This window comes from Acanthaster planci, linkage group LG21, assembly GCF_054643075.1.
Source record: "Acanthaster planci isolate LZ-2023a linkage group LG21, COTS_SCS, whole genome shotgun sequence".
NCBI classification, from domain to species: Eukaryota; Metazoa; Echinodermata; class Asteroidea; order Valvatida; family Acanthasteridae; genus Acanthaster; species Acanthaster planci.
Window position 1 is genome coordinate 1,120,868 of NC_141797.1, and position 21,899 is coordinate 1,142,766.

The following is a 21,899-nucleotide window of genomic DNA, read 5'->3' on the forward strand; positions in this document are numbered from 1 at the left end:
CAGTTTGGCCTCCAGATGAAAGTGACATTTACAAGGTGAAAAAGATTGTGGAATTTACGTCGTGCATGATTCTTTTCCAAATCTAGGACCTAAAACTGATGTTACGATCCAGTCATGCCCCCGAAAAGGTATGTGTGGAATTCATGCATGTTTTAAAAACCTATAAAAGACTCCGTAGCCATTGATTTCGCTCTCAGTGCCTATATGCTCTTAGCATGTGCATTCCAGAATAGTCATCATTGGGTCAGCACCTCCGTGTCGTCTTCTCCCTTTCATCACCGGTCCGTGGCCAAGGCCGACACCGCTGTGGGACCGTAGACCCTTGGGGTGTTGTGGCTCTATGCAGAAGCCGAATCTTGGGGATTGGAACCGACCTACCTACCTGAGCTGGGCTGTTCTGGCGCAGGGTGTGGAGGTGCTTGGCCCGATGACTGAGCTCTTTTAGCCATGGAACTGACTGGGCTGGGCTTCATTTTGTCTTTCTTGTGTTGGCTCCATAGGGCAATTATGCTCGACCAAATAGAATTTGCCTCTTAGTCCATTAACATGTTTTTGCTGGCTTGCTAATTTTCTTTGTGTGATTGTGATTGGCCGTGCTAATGTACTTTTGACTCATTTTGTTACATCTGGAAATGAATACAGAACTCAGCTGACTCAAAGAAAGGTCAGGTGACCCGTCTTCCATGAGGGACTCACCACCACACTGTTCATCCAGTTGCGGACGTTGATGAAGGAGTTCTCTGAGTTGACGTCGTACATGATGATGATGCCGTCGGCCTTGCGGAAGTAGTGCCGGGTGATGCTGCGGAAGCGTTCCTGGCCGGCCGTGTCCCAGAGCTGAAGGGCCACCAGGGAGTCATTGATGGCCAGCGTCTTGACCTGGAAGTCAACCCCTGAGAGAGAGCAGACAAACAAAATACTTGTATCTCTTTCTGGGGGGGGGTGTATTTTCGATGATTTTTATCCGCTCTGAGCAGGAACAAGAGAGGGTGCATTTCAGATAGAAACGAGGGTCCTTTTGTGGTGATTCGCCGCACAGGTGTACAGGTTTATGCGCGTTTGGTACGGGGCGCCCTGAGTCCGCGTAGCCAATTTACGTTGCAATGCCATGCAATGACCAAATAGTGTTAACACAGTCACCAGATTCATCCATAGAAAGCAGCAGTGACTTGACTCTTCCACAGTTACCATGATTACACAATAATTAACTCACCGATAGTTGCACTGAATGACGGCCTGAAGTCATCGTGACAAAACCGGTGAATGAAACTGGTCTTTCCAACCCCTGAATCGCCAACAAAAACCACCTTGAAGAGTCTCTCTGGACCTTTAGGGCTAGCAGCCATCTGGAAGCAAAGAATTCTACTTATTGTTTTGCCGACACCACTTCAAGGCATCAGATTTATAAGATAAGATATTGGTGTTCGTCAACATCCCCACCACAGCATTGACAGAGTGGTCCAGACTAGTGTTGTCTTTCCACTAAAGAAACAATGTGATGTCAACAAACTTACTGACACTTTTGTTTGTTTAGTGTTAGATTCGACAAGGTACTGAAAAGATCTAAGGTTTTTGCAAAAAAAAGTAAATTTTGGCTGGAAGTTGAATACTCGGAAACATGCGCATACATGTCACTATTGTTTCTCCTGTGTTTTGTGTTGTGTCTGGTCTTGTGATTGGTCTTGAGACTGGTCTTGTGTCTGGTCTTGTGTTTGGTCCTATGACTGGTCTTGTGTCTGGTCTTGTGTCTGGTCTTGAGACTGGTCTTGTGTCTGGTCTTGTGTCTGGTCTTGAGACTGGTCTTGTGTCTGGTCTTGAGACTGGTCTTGTGTCTGGTCTTGTGTCTGGTCTTGAGACTGGTCTTGTGTCTGGTCTTGTGTCTGGCCTTGTAACTGCTCCGCTGGGTAGTCTGGTGTATAGCCTTATGACCAGTCTTGTCACAAATCACTGATGAAGACACAACTCACCCTGGTTGCCTCTGTCATAGTTTGATTAGCTGAGTGACATCCCACAGGCTCTTCTCTAAGCCCGCTGGGCTTGTAAGCGACGCCAACGCCATTCTCTGCCGAGTTGGGAGAGCCCAACTTATTTTCTGGGCTTTAGAAAGCGAAAACAAAATGTTACCTTTAAAAACGATCCTGGTCAGATCAAAATTTCAGGCCTTCCAAAAAAACGAAGAGTGAGATTCAGTGAGAGCAGTGTTTTGTTAGCCGTTTTAAAAATGTTGTGAATAGTCACAACAGTTCGTCGTTACGTGCTAGTGACCCCTCCAGTAGCATATACAGGTTTTAAGCTGGGACAAGGACCTATTTCTTGACGCAACTTTTTTTTTCATGTATGAGAGAATGCTTTCCTTTCATTCAAAAGAAAAGGCTGTTCGCATGTATGTTTCTACGTTCATTAAAGAAAAAAACAATTTGCGAAATGTCCCAGGGGGATCAAACTGCTCCCCTCCCAAAAATGCACTATTGAATTCCCCTTGCAAGAATTCCAGATTTGGAGAGTACTCACGCTGAGGAGTAAACATTCTGGGCACTCTGTTTAATGATCCCACCGTCCATCTCATCAACGCCCCCCTCGGTCCTTTCTTTTCTCCACTGGTGGCCCAGCGCCAGGTCCATGCGTTCCCCTTCGACTCCGTCGGCTGGTAGCCCTCCGTTGATCACCCCGTGAAGCGGCGTGCCGTGGCCATTGAGGTACACATCGTCGTCAACCTCGACTTCATCCTCCTCGTCGATGATGTAGCCTTCCTCCTCGTCTACCCCGTCCTGCCGTGACTGCCCCTTGATTCTACCCCTGCAGGCGGCCACAAGGTTCGGACGGTGTCAAATCCCGACAAAAACTTGAGATTGACTCCAGTTAAAGTGGTCAAGGGAGACACAATGCATGCAATTTGTCACAATATTTCCAGGAATCGTTTTGTAAGTATTGCTTTCTTATCGTGACATGCAAGAATAACAAATGTAAGCAGGGACTATCTCTGATTTCTGAATTTTATCAGGGACGAGCATCTTTAATTGCCGCTGAATTACAAACACAGCAACAACTCGGTTCTACCAAAGGCATGTAAAGAGTGCCTCAGGCAGCTGGCAAATGACCCGTTATCTTCTCATGGAGTGCATTCCGTCAGACATCCGAAGTGTTGACTTTTGTGGAGAGAACCAATGAACAACTCCCAGGCCGGGAATCGAACCCGAGACCACAGAGGTTAGAGGCGAATGCTTTATGTACATGTACTTTATCTACAGTCACCAATGACCAGTTCCAAGGCATTGTAATTTGCTAGCTGCAAAATCTCGAGAACCAAGATCAAAGCAGAGGAATTGAGTTTAAAACGACCCAAGAATTTCAGAAAAAACTCTTCAGCGAATTTCTGTGTTTTCTCTATCACCTTGTTAAGAGTCTTTTGTGTGTAATTCTGTTTAGCTATTTCTCAAGTCGAATGCAATGATAATCACAAAGTGTTCAACGGAGCCATAATCAAGACAGATGGCTGAGATACGACTTTTGATACTGATTAGCTTTTGCCGAGGTGAGGTCGTGAAGTCTTGGTTTGTGGAAAGAGAAAGTCGATTTCTGAACTTTAACAATCGCATTCAGTTGTTCTCCTTTGACCACTCAAAATGGGAACAAATGTTACATCGAGGTGAATGACAGAGTACAGTATCAAATGCAGGCATGCAAGCTGGCAACAAACTTAATTTATACTGGACGAGGAAAACAGATTTGCAAAACATAAAAAGAAAAAAAAAATGGCATACAAATGTTTCTGACAAATCAAAGTGTAGCCAGAAGGCACAATAAACAATACCTTTTTCTGCTATGGCCTACAGCTTGGTAAATTATCTAGGTTAATAAGGAACCTTTGCAAATAGTGAGAAAATATTTAAGTAACCCAATATGTTTCAAGATGTTCACTGCGTTGGGGAAATGTTAATTTTAATTACAGGTTTTGTCTCACCCCAGTAAGCTTGTGAATTTTTCATGAACTCTCGGACAAACACTAAGTATGCAGTGTTCATGAATATACATCACTGTGGGGCAAAACCTGTCATTAACCCTAACCCCCGAGGGTGTAAAAATCGTATGGAAATTGGAGGATTTGGGACTGTTAGGGTTAAAAATTAACCCAATATGACAATCTGGATTCAAAGGGAAGTTAGGCTCTGAAAGTGATCACATATGTGTCTAAGATTTCTGAAACAAATGTTAACGACAAAACAACAGATCAGGAGGAATAAGAAATCAAAATCAGTTAAACTCAACAGCAGATTTTCTGGTTCACTTAAATGTACATGTACCCTACGGGAATAAGATTCAGGTCAGCTCATCTGAGAGAAATGTCAACTTCTACGACAGATAAGAATGAGAGAAATTAGACAACACAATCGGTTGATAAGAATAATTCAATCCGATGAGAAAACTGTTCAAAACTTCACAATTTTTTTTCGGGATTCACAGACAGTGACTGGCACGACATGTACATCCACAAAGTCAATGGTCAAAATCACAAGATCAAAATTTGGTTTAAAAATTCTGACTCGGATAACAGTCATGCAAACACTAAAGTGCGAAAAAGATGCTATCAAACTTTGTGCGACACTTTAGATTCACAAGTAACATAATTACACTCAGGAATATGAAGTGACATGAAGATACATCTTAAGGCTTTATGATTTGTGAGCGAAGCTGTTGGTTTCTGGTAAGTTTCCAAGAAGGCTTGAAATGACAATTCCGTTTTAATGCAAACTATTTGGAGATATGGAGGATTTTCAGCAGCGTTGCTGTCGAAACCACTTCAGACCTTCACAAGACCTCCAGTCTGAAGTCAAGTCACAAGCTATTCAAATGAACTGCAACAAAAGCATTCCTTTGTCATTGTTCAATCTGTTACTTGTGACTGGTCTTGTGTCTGGTCTTGTGATGGTCTCGACTACAACACTGATTTTCAGTCACATGATTTTTGACGTTCAGTGTTCAAGTTACAGGGATGTGCACTGAAACATTCTGGTATACATGTACATGAAACTGCCAACAGAAATACGCAGATTCAAAAATGCATGCGCCTCCACGGACATGATACGCCTCTGGAAATGTCTTCGCCCGTCATGTTAAGTCACATGAAAAACCACTATTGAAAAATTCACCTACTAGTATAACATGTCTTGGATCCAACCTCCCCCGCCCACTCATATACATGTAGACTTATCTAGATACCAGACTTAGTAGCCATGACTGCTGTGGGTACCACACTCCAATGCAAGTCCCAAGTGCTTGTTAATCACTCGCTGGTTAACACGAGTAACTTTGGCCAAAGTATGTTGCTTTTCAAAACAGGCATGATATGGCAGCCAGCTTTTGATATGTAGCCAAATGCAACAAAGACTGATCTGTAATGAACAGTGTTTGTACGACATTTTTTGGGCTTGTTCATCGAGCCAGATTTGATGCCACAACAGGTCTTGCACATCAGCCAAGCTCACATCTTTCAATTTTGCCTTGGGGCTAGGTCAAGCCCTGAGTACAGTTGGACCACTAAAGTCTCTGCAATCACGGTCTATGCCATCGAATATTGGGACCAATCACGTCCATGTCAATGATTTTTGAACTTCATTACAAGAAAGGGTTATTTGTCTCGAGCAATATACAACCAGGCCTGGTTCCAAATGGTTGACTGGACAATCCAACCATCCGTCGTTTAGGTTTCGTCGTTCTAATGGTTCTGGCGAGCACAAACCTCTCAAATTTGGGTTACATTTAGAACGCCTCCCACTGGCGGTGGAAGCGGGGGGAGGGAGCCCAGCGGGGGCAATGGCCCCCCTTTTTTGACTGGGGGCATGCCCCCTCCCCTTTTCACAGGTCTATACTGGGATGAGGCTTAATGGTCTCACAATCGCCCCTCCCCTTTGAAAATCATTCCGCCACAGTTGACACTTCCTAAGTCGTTGTTAGTATCGAGCGTTAGTACTCATTGAAAAAGTAACGCTGGAACATTCCGGAAGAAAAGAAATGCAGGCACGATCGTTTTGATGAAAAAAAAAATGAAAAGCATGTCAGGAAGGCCTCTGAAACATATCGCTGAAAAACGTAATGTAAAGAACCATACCAAAGTGAGAAAAGAGTGGATGCCAATGTTTACGGTTAATCTCTGGTTAGCTTTCGCTTGACAGCCCTCGTTGCAAATGTATGAATGGTCTTGGCGTCACTGCATGTATGTCCTCACACATCAATCATGAGCCAAACGGCCAGTACCAAGTTAACCACTTAACGCCGGGTAAAAAATTCCCTAGAATTACAGGCTGCTGGGCGGTGTTTTATGATTTTGATTTTGACATTCGTATTCACCATACTTTTATAGGAAAAAAATCACCCAAGAATTGCATGCCATGTAATGGGAGTCAGAAGGCAATGAAGCGTAGCCGGGAACTTAAAAAAAAAGCCATTGTATGTTTATTGTGGTGTTACATAACGGCTTGCCCTCAGCCCTGCTAGGAATGACAAACAATGGGCGGGCTGGGCGACGCGTTAGTCGGCCAGGCTGGCCTAGAGCGCTACGGTATTTCATGCCATTGTACTTTACAATAGGAGGATTACAGCCTATGGTGACTCATACATGTAGCAGTCAGTCTGGTCCCCACATGAGGCTGCCCGGCTGTGTGGATCAGTAGAATGTGGGCCATATGGGGTCAACCGGCGCTAAGTGGTTAAGTTGCCACCAATTCGTGACAGCCTCTTCTTTGTTGATTTTTCAAAGCCTGTTAACAAACTGACATGAGTTTGTTTGACACACCTTGTGTGGATCTCGAAACCAAAGAGGTCCATGCAATCAACCGGTGGGTTTAAAGACATGAGGACTTCAACAGGTCCTGACACACATTTTTAATGTTTTTCTTGTGTGGACATTCCTCTATGAAAACTCTTTTGCATTTGACATTTGTTGATGGTTTCCTCGACTGTTCTGTTCCCTTTTGCTACAAATACATGTAACCCTGATAAAAAATGACTCTAAACCTGTTTCCCATAAAGGGGGGTATCATTGTGGAGCTGATTTTGTCCACACAAGGTTTGCCCAAACCTGTATAATGTGTATGTGGACCGCTTTCATTCATGCAGAGTCCAAACTAGGCATGCAAGTTTGGCACAACTTTTCCACTCCATGACAGTTTTAGAGGCATTTTGGGGTCGTGGTCATCCACAGCAAAATGAAGGAACGGTCAAGGAAACCGCCTTCAAAAATCCAGCTGGAGGAAGTGTTTACAGAGAGTCTCAGAAAATGAGTGTTTCCACCGTTTTATCAACTATGGGATACCAACTGTATGCCCACATAAGGTGCATATAACAAAGTATGGGCGATTTCACATATCTGAAATTCTTCGGCAAGCATGTTTCTGAGAACGAAATGAAAATGATATAGACTGCCGTTTTAAAATAACTTGGGAGAAATAGCAAATATATGCAAATTTGGTTGTGTTAATAAGCGTTGGACTGAGCGCACAAATAAATATATATGCAAATTAGTACATCCTGAACAACATGCAACATTCGGGAAAACGATCAAATAAAACAGGAGCATATGCATATAAATCTTATTCATCACCTGTTGCTTAAAATTTTGGACAAACTCTGGAATTGATGAACGGGGGGACGGCGCTAGAGTTTAAGGGACTTTGAGAAAAGGGGATTGTTGTCGTCTGAGCTGTTTGAAAAGAATAGAACAAAGACAAAAAGGTTGAAGCAAACAGGGAGAAATGCACGATCCTACCTCGCTAGCCTGGTGGAAAGATCTCAGCAACAAAAAACATGTATGGTCTTCAGAAAAGCACGTCCAACACAAGTCAAATGTTCAACAGGGGTGAGATTGACCAATGATAAAAATTGCTGAAAACAGCTGAAAAAAGGCATAAAGAAGCTAAATTGTGACAATCTCCTCTACTTTTGTACACAGCCAGTGACGATAAAAGCTGAAATTCAAAACCAAAAAAGCTGAAATCAGCTGAAAAACTGAGAAATCTCACCCGTGGTTAAACTCGTCAAAAAATGACAGAGCAATGTGCATGTAGTACTCAAACATACATGTTTCATCTTCAGGTAATGACAAAGCACCACAAAATTTGTAACTCAATATATCAATTTCAAAACTGAGTTACCAGCATGAGAGAAAAAATATTAAGAAATTGAGTAGGCCTACATGTACATCTGATACAAAGCTTTGTAGATATGATCATTCAAAGTGAATGGCCTCGTGCCTCTTAGCCCATGTGCACTGAGCATGCCAATCAGAAAGGTTCGGGGTTTTTGGCTTAGCTGTCTCACAAACATGACAAACATGGGCATTTTGCGAGAAGGGTATGTCAGATGTTCACCAACTGGAATCAAAATGACCGCAAGGTGTTACGAAAACCACTCCTTAAGGAAGAACACCCCTTGAGACATGTGAAAAAACCACAATGCAACATTTTGGGAAAACAAAACGTTAAGGTTTGCTTTTAGGGGTAAGTACATGTATTGTTCCTTGGGCAGGTACATGTATGTGTATCCACTGCATTATTTAAGCTAATGCTGTCATTTTCTAAAAGCTTTGACTTGATGGACAAGGTCACTGCCATTGCTCTGAGATTTGTTTTTGGTAGATTAAGAGTAAAGCTTCCTGTAGCTATTAACCCAGATGTTATTTTTTCTGTATGGACAGCTGAATAAGGCTTTTGTGAGTTAATATGAATAAAATCTGGTACACTGACTTATCTGATTGCACATAAATATAATTTGAATTCCCCAGACTAACAACACTGTTGCCATACCTTGTGATTCAGGGCAAGCTTTTGCATAGCGAGCACCATCTCTGGAAGGGACTGGTTCCTTAGTGCCCTTCTCATCCATTAAAAACAGTGTATTGGTGGTCTCTTATGTAACTAAGCAAAAGCTAGCCCTGACTCCCTGCCAGTTTCAGAGAGCTGCTGAAGCACAGAATTTGCTTATTAAGCATGAAAAAACTTTGCTTAATAAACAAAGGTTACCAGCTCAAACTCTATGTGATTGTCATGCTAACCAAAAGACAGGTACATGTAAATATCATTCCAAAACAATCTACATCACAAGAAGTTTTGGCTGGTAACCTGATTTGTCAAGCAAGGTTTTTTCACTTCTAAACATAGCAGTGCTATAAAATTGGCCCAGGGCCCGTGTAGGCAATGGTGTCTTCAGCACGGAGAATTCAAATTCTTATGTTCACGTGAATTTAAAGAATGCCATGTACCATATTTCGTTCAAATTTTAACTTGCAAAGGCTCATTCATGTCATTGGTAGTGCCAACTTTGCAGGTGTTCTTGTCCAGCCCATCGCAAGTCCAGTGAAATGCCATTTTTCACCAGACCAATCACTATAGTAACAGGGCAAATAATGCCAAAGGAATGCTTTGGTCATAGTTCATTTGAATATGAATAGCTTCTGACTTGGCTTACGACCAGGTGATTGGTGGTAGACTACAGGGGACTTGCGATGGCCTCGACCACAACGATAATAATTTGACAGGAAAGATCTTTTTAAAAATGAGTATTTCACAGTTTAAGCCCAAGAGTCATTGCTTAATACCTAGTTGACATAAACTAATCATAAACTAAGAATCTAACACTAAAGTACGAAATGGGTATCAAATCTGACTTGGAACAAGAAGTCATTTGTAAGTATTTCACGCTTAATCTGGTGACAAGACGATGATAAATGTCCTCGAGAAAAATTATACCATAAAGAATTTCACACTAATGCAGATATCGTAGCCAATAATTTGCATAGTGGTTAGGTAGCATTTGTTGTTCAAATCAACATTCCCCAAAATTCTTTTTCTATGTACACATTGTTACAATTCTAAATAAGCATTAAGATCACCCCCAACAAAAATTGCATTTCAAAGCGAACGAAACTGAAACAACGTTAATGTACTAAAAGTAAAAACATTTGGACATTCTTTAAAACATCAGCGGTGGACCACATGAAAATGATCTTGACCGGCTGAGATTTCCTGTGACCGGACTTGAGAACAAAATAGATCAAAGGGCAATAAAGTCTCGTGTTAAGCTCTGAGGATTTCAATACTTACCTTGCTGGTGAGACATAGGGAGCCAAGACGGATCCTTGCTTAACCAACGGCGCATTTTGAGTTGGACTCTCGGTCTGAGCTTCTCTGGCCTACAAGAAATGAAAACAACAGGACAATGATAGATTAGAAAACTGTCGACGAATCCAGCAACGTTTCACTTGACATTCCCGGTGGCCCCCTTTAATAGCAGAAAGCCCTGACTTGATTTTCTTTTTTGCACAGTGCTAACTGCCATTAGTAAGGGCTGCTCCAAGTGACCAATGATAGCGTTCTCAGATTTGGACAGTGATGGAGTCGAGTCCATCACAAGTCCAGTCACAAGTCCTTTCGGAAGTCCAATCACAAGTCCCTCCACAGGCCAGTCACAAGTCCAATCACAAGTCCCTTTACAAGGCCAGTCACAAGTCCAGTCACAAGTCCCTTTACAATGCCAGTCATAAGTAAAAGGGCGAACAATGACAAAGGAATGCTTTTGTCACAGCTCATTTGAATAGCCTGTGAATTGGCTTCAGACAGAATGACTTGCGATGGACTTGAATACAACACTGGATTTGGAGATTTTGGACTTACTCGGAGGCGAGACTCGTACTCGTCTTTCTCATCCTGGAGTTTCTTGTTCATCGTCCGTAGCAGGTTCAGCTGTTTAACCAAACTCTCTCTCTCTTCCATGATGTTCTCCGTCACTTTCAACGCAGCACTAAAGCAACAGAAAAAAACAAGTCTTCTAGTCTAAACTTTTACAAGGTTATGTGCGTACCAAGTTTCACAAGAATCTAGCTGCTCTGAACACAGGGTGTAAAAAACACCCACAAAAATATAAACCAATACACGAAACAATGATATGACAACAACAGCGTGACACTTGAACGCACATATTGGGAACAACATTGCTGATGTTCAGGCAACGCAGTGCTAAAGCAAGGAGAAAACTTTGCAAGACTATATATGTACCGAGTTTCAAGAGAATTTAGCTGCGCAGATAGTGGATTGAAAGGGAGCACAATAGCAAAATAAACCAATTCATAAAAGCAACCATGCAACAATGTCATTATGACACTTAACCCCTTCAGGGCGGGATTATTTTTGACCGCGACTGCTGGGCTGTGGTATGCCCTGAATGGAGGGCTTTGTCCATCAGCAGGCCCCATTGAACCAGCAGCTGCATGGTGAATAGATTGTATGTGTGGTATGCACTCATCCTCACACAATGGTGCGGTAGTAGCAGTCATCCGTCGCGAAGGGGTGAAATGCACATCTTGGGAACAAGATGTCAATGCTCAAAGGCAGGTTCCAAGCTAATACATGACACTATCTTGAAGAAAGTTATTTTTAATTTTAATTTATTCCGGTTTATTGAACTTTCCCACTGCAGCCAAAGGGCTGAATTGAGGGCAAGTTTACAATCAGGGTATTAAAAAGAGAAGTAAAAACGTTAACAAGTAAAAAGAAGGAAAAATTAATTAAGTTGTGGAGAGAAATGGACGCTATGGGGAAATATGTTGAGGGGTCCGGTTGACTTTTATGCAAGATTTTGTCTCAAAGCCTTTCACTCAAAACTGGCTCTGTCGACTTCAGACTTATTTCTTTAGATTGGGTCACGTTTTACAGTGCAAGCTTGATGTGAGCGGTGAGTTTCCAACCCATCCTTGACTTCTAAGAAACTCACTGGGCCCTGTCTCGTTTCTCTTTCTTCATGCTGACTTGGATGTCTTTGAGGTAGGTCTTCGACTCGTCTAGATCCATCAGGGAACCGTCTAACTTTGTCCTCAGTTCAAAATTGGTCTACCGAAAATGAAAACCAAATTTGGACAGTGAATGTTGGATAATAAGTAGTGACTTTTAGCGATTTTAATAATTCTACTTACTGGGTGCTACAAATGGAATAAGAGTTTGGGAGAGGAAATCGCAAATGACTTTTAGGTTCAACAACATTTATTTCAACATTACCCTTGAAAGAGCCACAGGTAATACACTTAAATTATGACGAAGGACGAATGATCTTGACACTCAGTGAACACAAAAACAGAGGGCAACATTGAGGTACGTGGGTGAAGCTAAAAGCTTTTCTACCCCAGGTACTCCAAGTGGGATTCTGTGCAACAACGCCACTGTCACCAAAGTTTTAGATTACCGTGTCAATTGTGGCTAATTTCTTTTACACAATTATCTATGTCATCATTTGTCTTGTCTAGTTTGTGGCCACTGATGACGCCACTGCAGCTAACATTACCATGTCACTGTAACCATTTCCAGCACTCGAATTGTCAAAGTTGTGATTGCCGTGGTAGTCAATACATTTGTCTCAATCATTACTTTCGGTATCATTGCTGCTGTTGTCATTGCCACTGTCACCAATGACAATGACAGTCACCAATGACACTATCCCCAATGAAGCTGCTGTCACCAATGACACTCACCAATGACACTATCCCCAATGAGGCTGCTGTCACCAATGACAGTCACCAATGAAAGTGACAATGTTGACAATGACACTGACAGTTGGACTCCTTGTCATTTTGTTTTCTAGTCTCACCTTCTGCAACATTTCATTTTCCTGCTTGATGTCATCTTCCAGGTCGCTCAGACTCTTCAGTTTAGTTTCCAGCTGAAACGTTGAAAATAGCAAAATGAACAAAGCTTCCTTCTCCATTTACTGGTAAGTATGAACCTCAGGGTTTGAAAAGGAAAATACAAACAGCAAAATATCAAAAATGCGAGCAGTTTGTGAGCAAAAATCAATGCAACAATGCAGTTTTCTCCTTGTCATGACATCAAGGGTTCGGTTCCATGTATGGAAATTTGTAGCATAAAAACAAAATGGCAGGAAAATAAAGTTAAAATATCACAAAACTGTAACCAAGGTTAACCGATATGCAAAAGTGCACTTTCACAAACAGAGATAGAGGAATTGCATTCCACTGACTCGTTGAGAAGCAGCGTATGACAGACCACGTACCTCAATTTGTCGCTTCGAGAGCTCCTGTAACTGCTCGTCTTTGCCTCTCATCAGCGATGTCAACTCTTCTCTCACCCTCTTCTCCTTCTCCTTTTCCTGGAAAGCAGCCAAGAAAAACTCTGTCACCAGACTTCACGTCTTCTCTGACGAGACCAAGTTTCAAAAGAGGTTGGTGCCTCATGATGAATGAAAAGGTGGGAGATGTTTAAAGGAGAAGACGAGGTGATGAAACTCGACAGAAATGACAGTTTTGCTCGTAAGTGTAAAGTGATAACAAAATTCTTGACAGGATTTGTATTCAAACTTCATAGATGCACTGATTAAGGATGTCTCTATGTACAGGCCAAGTTTCAGAAAGATTGGTCGTGGGACAGCCCACACCCCTTAGGGTGTATCTCGGAGATACACCCCAAGCTCTGGGCCATGAAAACATTTTCTTTCAAATGGATCATTTTGATGATAATAGTGAACATTTGTATTTAGGAGCTGGTATGTTCACGAGGCACGTTATTAAAAAAAAATCAGACTTTTCAATGAAACGTAATTGGAATTGACAAAACCAGTGACAAAAAATGAACACTAACTCATTCAACGTTAAAACCTGAGGTAGACTTGTAGGTTTCAGAGAGGATATAAATACAGACAGTGATGACGACGGATGAATTTCAGGGGACAGACTTCCAGAGTTCGGAAGCCGGGTGTGAGAAAGACCGGTCTCCTCACCAGTGACTTGTGTGGGGAACAGTGAGCTCACTGGAGGGTGAAGTGAGCGTTTGAGTACAAACCTCGTGAAGAATCCTCTCTCGTTCGGCTCTGATCTGCAGTTCCATCTCCTCATACAATCTCTTCACCTCCAACTCATGAGCCGTGCCTCGTCTACCAAACAAAAAACAAAATATCATGAATTCGGCCGAGCACAAAAATGACAGGATTTCTCATCTCCCGGCCAATTATCTTATCTCATTTTCCAGTTAAAACTAAAAACTGACAGGTACATTTTGTTCCATAAACTTCTGACAGCAGGATGGAATAACAGCTTCGCAAAGAACATAACGTGCCATACTGTCTCACTCCGACTACAGCTTACCTACCTACTTGTTTCAAATGCTTTTGAGTGTTTAAATGTTAACAGAAATTTATAACCACGGGGGAACACTGCTAATGTAACTGGTCCCTTTGCCGTGTTTTGAGTCTAAACTCTGCAACACAAGTGACAAACCAACTAACAGGGACTGATCCTTACGTTTTAAGAGCGTTTTCCAATTCACCCGTCGTCAGCTGCGCCTTGCGCATATCCATGCACACTCTCTGGATGAAATCCTCTAAGTTCCCCAGCAGTTCCGGCTCATTCTTGCGCAGGTTCTTCCAGAGATCCTTGACATGATCTTGCCTGCAGAACATCCAAAGAAATACAAGGCCGGGCCAAACAGGATTTCAAATTAAACTTAGAATGTAGAATCAAGTACTGTACATTTTACAAACTTGCTCCTTACATGTACATAATATAGCATCTATAGACATGATAGAGGCTTTCCACAGTAGCCATCCTGCAGGGCAGTTCTTCTGTTCCACAGGTTAACCTCCTTTGTGCATACCCTGTGGAACAAAAGCACTGACCTCCAAGATGGCAGCCATGCAAAGCCTCCAAGATCATATTCTTTATTGGTCTAGCACAGTCCTCTAAGGAGACAGATCTTACTGTGTTACTGCCCCTGAAAAAAATGTGACTGGCAGTTAGTACTATTGCTAAAGAATAATTCAGTAAGTGTCCAAAAATCTCACACAGCTATTAAACCACACAATATAATGTATACTGTAAAAATCGGACCCTCTTTGGGGTTAATGTCCTTTTTGAACATAGGTATACAATCTGACACCAAGCTACAGATGAGTGACACTTCCGCAGACTTTGCAATTGGTTCCCCGTTACAAATGAGCCCCAAGCACGGGACCAAAAGAGGGCACAATTTTCCCAGCAACAGAGGCTCCTGTGGTAGGAGCTGCACTGTGCTGGTTTGCATCTTTTTTTAACTGATGAGAGGGTGCTTCTGCTCAGGGCAGACCGTTTATGCGAAGGTTCGTGATAGGTTTATGCAAAAACATGAATATGCAGCACAGCAGATTTCACTCTGCACAGGTCTTGTTCCTTACTCCTCAAAAATTCCTGTTGCCCCAAGGGAATCCATCACTTTGTGGTAGTCGTTCTCTAGGGCGTCGTCATCAAGTTTCTCATCTTCAAAGACGTCTTTCTCTGCCTTGTCGCTCTCATCCTCGATGTCGGGGTCAAGGTTCAAACCGAGGAAACCTCCTGTAGGTTGGAACCACCACTAATCAATAAACCATGATTTCTAATAGCTGATTATTTGCACAGAGAAATGTTCTGCGGTTCTGAGTTTGAAGAGAACATTTTGTAACTACATTGTACATAGATGTGTAAACCAAAGGTGTGTATTTTCCATTTACATACCCCTGTACAAGTCAGGAGCAATGCAATTGTGAATGCACAATTTTAGCCAAAGAAGTCTGGCCACTTATTTTAACAAACTGAAAAAAAAATCAGATATGTGGATGGTCTGTTAGCAATGTTAGATGTGACCTGGAGCCCAAATTCATGGCGCTACTTAGCCCACAATTTCACGCTTACAGAGGCTCTACATACGGAGACCATAAGCAGTAAAGCACAGTCAAAGGCATGCTTACGTCGGTGGAAAAATTGGCTTATAAAAACTTAGTGACGTTTAAGCAAATCTGTATGTGTGCAAAACCATTAGCACATCCACACAGAGCACTGCCATGAAATAGTGCTTAAGACTAACAATTTTTTCTGCTGTGACTTTTCTGCTAACTGTAACTATAAGCAGCTCTGTGAAATTGGACCAGGATCCCACAAAATGAGTCTAAAGACCATGTTTAAGTCATTTTATTCCAATCTGCATTCAAAAGAGTGTAGTGAGCTCTTTGTTTTGATGTATTTTTTAATCCCAGCATCTGAAGAAAATGTTCCTTGACGTGGGTGAAAAATCTTGAAGGATTGATTCCAACTGTGGAAGAAATTTTATTGAAAGGCCTTTAACTCAGACACAGCTCTGGAAACCAACAGTGTACATGCACATGCAGGACTCGGTTTTTTTCCAGTTGGGTCACAGTTTGAACTACATGTAACTGCATGCTGTACACACAACTGAAAGCATAAATGAACACAAATGATAGCGAAAGATCACGGTAACAGATCTTGATTCATCACCTTTAACCGTTTGATCAAACAAACACCACAGTCACAGAAACTCACTTGAAACATTTTTACAGGTCTCTGACAAACAAAATGATAAGAAATACAGACAATGATTGTTGAGCTGCGTCACGCAACAGTCATTTTACAGGCCTCAGACACAAATCGTCACAAATGTGGCAAAACTGGAAAACGGACGCCAAATTCCTTACCAAAGCCATCGGTGAATTCTTCCAGCGTCAAGAATCCGTTTCCGTCATCGTCGAGCGAATCAAACACCTCCTCCAGCTGTTCGGGGGACAGTGGCAGCTCGCCATCTAGCCGCTGCATGTCGCGCCGACAGACGAAGCCCTTCTCTTCCTTGTCGCAGACGATAAACAGCTCCCTCGCCTTGTCGGCAATGATACGCTTCATGTCGTCGGGTGAGGGCACCATGTCGGAAGTTGCAAGTTGGGACTCCATTGTTGCAGGTTTGAAATGTTTCTTCTTGTGAACCAATCTTTACCTTAATATTCTATTTTGAAAATCTTTCCAAAACTGTTGGATTTACTCAACTTCTAAACCCGGGAACAACTTTTACAACCAGGGAATTTCTTTTCTGTCACTAGTCACTTGGAAAAGTTTTAAAAAACTTTAAAGCTTCAGTGAAACACAAAATGCCTACTCACTATTTATTTACTGCAAATATGGAATGTTCAGTTGTATCATTAATTCTCTAAAAATTAGCAGGATGCAAAATCATAAACACGTATAGTTCTGTGAACACTGAAAAATCAGTTGGAAATTACTTATGCTTTGGGAAAGAAAAATACGGAAATTTGAGCTTTTGTATTAAAAACTCCTCAGGATACAAATTGGAAGACAAATCTGGAGGAAGATAATTGTTTCAATTTTTTGCGGATAAAAACTGGCCAAAAAACCAGTTTGAGTTCTTTGTTTATTTGAGGAGGGAACAGTCTGGGTGTGTTGATAAATTGTATACGCGTAGAGATGGACAGAGATGATCTTGATCAAATATGATTTCTGATTCTTCTGTCTTAGACTGTCAAATTTGCAGAAGGCACTGTAGCGTTCGCCATGTTTGCACTTCCAATTTCATATTGACGCTCAAAATGATCGCTGGACGATATTTCTGCTGGTCGTTGTGTTCACTCATCTGAAACAAAAAACCCAGCAAATTTAAAACTCTTAAATTTCAAGAACTCTGCATGCACATACATGTACATGCACGTTATACCCTGGTAAACATGAATTCCATGCGTGTACATTTCTCTGTCTAGTTTCACAACCATAAACTCTGACAATTTTGGGTCTTAAAACTGTTGGAAAACTCGGGCCTGTTGGGGCCAAAAACCTTTTCAACCTTTGCACTGAAGTCTACAATTTGGTGTACCGAAAAGAGGCGGTCAGTTTACATAATGGCATTATACAGCATGGATGATCACACCAGTTGGTGAAGGCAATGCAAACTTGTCATGCATGTACAGTATATACATTTTCATTTTAGCGGTTCTTGACACCAGAGTGTGGTTAATCTTAATTTCAATTAGCACACAATGTGGCCCTGTGGTTATTGTACTACGTACATTGTGGCTTCCGATCATGGGGTTGGGGGTTCGAACCCAACTGGTGGCAGCATGTTGTGATCTTACTAGTGCCGGGTAACCCACTTTACTCCTACTGTACGTGTACATGTGGTAAGTACATGTACATGTATGTACGTACCGGTACATTGTACACGCCTAAACCGCTTTGCAGAAATGGAGTGGCATACATGTACATGTACCGGTACATGTAGGCCTACCGGTATCTTGTCTGGACCTGGCTCAGTCCACACACAGTTCAGACAATATGAATTACCCATTTACACAATGGACCTCAAAGTACCCTGACAAAGTACCCCGATACCCTGACAACTGTGTACCAATACCATGCAGTCATATACATGTAACGTGCCTGTAGGTACCCGGGTACAGTACATGTACCGTACAGGTAAAGTACCGTACATACATGTACATATACCGTACGTGTATCATGTACATGTACATGCACACTGTACACAATATTGTACTGTACTGGACATGTACATGTACATGTAGTCACACACAATATTGGCACATTTCCACTACATGTACAGGTACATGTACATGTACATGTCAAATCAGCCTTTGACCTTCTACAGTATGTATACATACATGTATGTACATGTGCATTATCTTCACTGACCCACATTTACATGTACTGCCCAACTACCTGTTTTCGAGCGTGTTACCACAGCGCAGACAAAGCAACGTTTGCATTGCCTGGTAACGGTGAAATGTGTCAATGCCGAGAGAGCCAAGTGCTCACAGGAAAGTGGTACCACTCCACGAAAGAGGGCTCTGGCATGACCACAGCGTGATCAAAGTACACAACATGGCCAAAATCTGAACACTCAAAACCCCATGCAATTACATGTAAGTACAGGATGTGCATGTACATGTAACATTTGTGTAACAAGAAGCGTCAATTTATGTAGCGTAGGGTCAAACTGAGCAGTTTTGGAGTAACCATGGTAACAGTTTTCAATTTGTACTGAATTTCTTTCAGAAAAAAAAAGGTCATGCTTACATACATGTTTCGATACTTCACAGGAGCAAATTTGGAATTAAATATTTGGACCTATTTTCTGTTTGGAATAGACTTTTTGTCTACTTTTCAATGTCAATATTTTCAAACTTTACTGATTTAGAGATTGACAAATTTGTGAGGGTAAATGAACTGTACATGTACCATACATATGTACATTTACGTGTATGCCCATGTCAAGCAATGCTAATTAATGCACCATACATGAACTTGAACGCGTAGATTGTTCATGGATCTGTACTTGACTATTTGAGTGAACTCATTAAACCCAATGTGCCACAGCAGAATTTGCGATCTTCCAACAAAAACATGCTGGAGGTCCCCAGAACACAGAAGGCCATATATGTGTATGGTAACAGAGCCTTTCCCTGTGCTGCACGGGTCCTATGGAACATTCACACCAACCTCAGAAGTCTGGGTCCGAGCTCTAGATACCTTTAAGACCAATTTACAAACTCTTCTCTCCAAGAACGCACACTCCTCAAAACTGTCATCAAACTGAAACCCAAAAGTAAACTTTATTTCCTCTCAAACTACCAGTACAGTGTACATGTACCGGGTACATGTTTGTAATTGTCAGAAATTGTTATTTTGAGGGTAAAATGAAAGCTTCAAGTGTTTCTGCCTAGACCAAAAATTTCATTTGAAGTCCATGTTGCATTAGACATGTTGAAGAGATACATGTATTTTCAGTTTCCAAACAGAACTTACTTGTTTTCTGTCCAATGGAAGTAAAAACAATTGTGACCTACCATCCCAAAACCAAGCTGAAGTACATGTACATGTAGGTAACTTCATAAAAATAGTGGAACATCCACTGTTCAGATTTTCATAGGAGTTTTACATGTATCACTGCCCATAAGGAGCTTTCTGCAGAGAGAATTTTGATCCAACATGGATCACTTTAAAGTGTAAAAAAAAAAAAAGCTGAAGAAGAGGAATTGTCCAACATCACAGATACCGACTTCAGCCTGGTTTGGGGATGATGGGTCACAATTTCTTGCAAGATAATTCAGTTCAATTACTGAATTCAAGTCCTAAATTATCACCAAACAGTTCCTGTTCTCACTCCTCTGAAACTTCAACGTCTAAAATTGATGAAAATGATGCTACAAATCAGGAGTCAAGAGTTGATGTCTAGTAAAGTTTGCAGTTTTAGAGTCTACTTAATGTGCAGAAACAACTTCAGTTGAACTTGTGTATATGCAAGTCATTTACAAGTTAAATCTGAATAAAATCTGGTACACTAGCGCATAAATTGATTTGAATTCCCATGACTAAAGACATGTTGCTACAAAGTATACATGTACAGTATGTACCTCGTGATTTGGGGCAAGCTTTTGCATAGCGACCACCATCTCTGGAATAGACTGGTTCCTTTGTGACCTTTTTATCCATTGAAAACATGGCAAATAAACATGGCAAAAGTACATCACACTCCTTAACCATGTTAACTTGTAGGAATTTTAATAATCTCAAGTCCATGGAGATAAACTGTATTTTGACTGGTGTGGTCAACTGCATTCCATTACGGAGGAATTCCTCCCAGGTTACCATGGTAACATGTACATTTATGTAATCAAGATTATTGATACACATACCCGTATCCCTGCAATGCATAATTGAATTTTGATAAAGGAATGAGGTTTCAGTTTTGAAAAGATGACATACCCGGTACCGGTCCTTATTCTGTAACTCTTTGTTTGGCACACCGTAAACCGGTACGGACGTGACCAGTATACGTGACCATAAGCGGAGATTTACCCATGTAAAATCATGTTGAAATTGGGATTGAGGACTGTGCATCTACAAACCATATGCACCTGAAAATGTAAGTAGTGCCAAAAAAAATCAACAAAATGTACATTTTATTTGATAATAAGTTGAAGTTTAATGCTAAGGTCAAACTTAAATGAACAGTACACGGACACATGTACATGTACTGTCGGTACGTACATGTACATGTATACCCACAGTATAGTCATGATCGATGCCAGTAGCTTAATATGTACATGTACATGTATACTGCCATAATTTCCATGGACGTACATGTGCATGTTCATGTACCTCGCACATCACGCATTAAGCAGGCAGCTGGATGTGATGCACCGTACTCAATCGATAATTCTAATCTTCAATCAAGGTTTGTCAGAAATGAAAAACCTCGGTGCAACTGTTGCGCATTGTTTCCTGGACACTGACCACTGGCGCTCGGCCTACCAATTATGCAAATTTAATAAAGACGGCTCTGGACCAATCAGGGTTGCCGTTACAACAGTCCACACAGGTGCCAGATCTAATGCCCACAGAAAAATTGTCAGCATTCACAATCTCTGGGCATGAGGTGAATTAAAGGACACACCGTGGAATTTTCAATTTTTCGACGGACGGACGTGCTGGGGCCTGGTGCCAATAGTTACATGTACATGTACAGTCTATGCAAATAATGTACCTACATGTAATATAACGTTATACATTCATGTACACTGTACTGTACATATGTACCGGTATATACCGGTACCCGTAATATGCAGATTAGTATGACAGCTACAGTACATGTAGTAATCTAAAATACAAGCTGGTACACTCTCATGACCTTGTGCAATATACATTTGCCCACAATTTTTTACTTACACGTATGAAAGTACATCATACAATGTACAATGTAAAATGTAGTACCTTTTGGATAAATCATTCCCTTTTGATTCAAGTTTTGATTGCATGTACATGGCTGGTTGATTTTTCTGTCTCTACTGTCTGTGTAAGGTGTTTTAATCAATTGACACAAATAATCAAAACCTACATGTACATGTATGTGTACACTTCATTGGTTCCTTATTAGTTGAGGAAACCGTTTGCATTTTGAGTTCACTTCTTTAAAATTCATCCCTTGGCCGCTCCAACGTATTTCAACTGAGAGATTTCTTTCAGTTTGTTCAATTTTTTTATTGAGAATGTTTGGAATCTTTTTGTTGAAGACACTTTGGGGCAT

At 41.4% G+C, this 21,899-nt stretch overlaps 1 protein-coding gene across 2 annotated transcripts in view; it reads right to left on the bottom strand.

The window, feature by feature from the left end:
• The window catches only part of LOC110982355 (EF-hand calcium-binding domain-containing protein 4B-like), a 51,228-nt gene that overhangs the window by 6,401 nt on the left and 22,928 nt on the right, over positions 1-21,899 (bottom strand). For both annotated transcript variants that reach the window (XM_022240702.2, XM_022240701.2), the window contains 13 exons: positions 16,492-17,435; positions 15,202-15,358; positions 14,294-14,440; positions 13,836-13,926; positions 13,051-13,146; positions 12,628-12,699; positions 11,761-11,876; positions 10,665-10,791; positions 10,095-10,183; positions 2,512-2,796; positions 1,968-2,097; positions 1,214-1,346; positions 697-893 (listed from right to left, as the gene is read on the bottom strand). In XM_022240702.2, coding sequence (XP_022096394.2) covers positions 697-893; positions 1,214-1,346; positions 1,968-2,097; positions 2,512-2,796; positions 10,095-10,183; positions 10,665-10,791; positions 11,761-11,876; positions 12,628-12,699; positions 13,051-13,146; positions 13,836-13,926; positions 14,294-14,440; positions 15,202-15,358; positions 16,492-16,741 — 1,890 coding nt within the window. In that variant the 5' untranslated portion in view covers positions 16,742-17,435. The remainder of the gene's footprint in view (positions 1-696; positions 894-1,213; positions 1,347-1,967; positions 2,098-2,511; positions 2,797-10,094; positions 10,184-10,664; positions 10,792-11,760; positions 11,877-12,627; positions 12,700-13,050; positions 13,147-13,835; positions 13,927-14,293; positions 14,441-15,201; positions 15,359-16,491; positions 17,436-21,899) is intronic.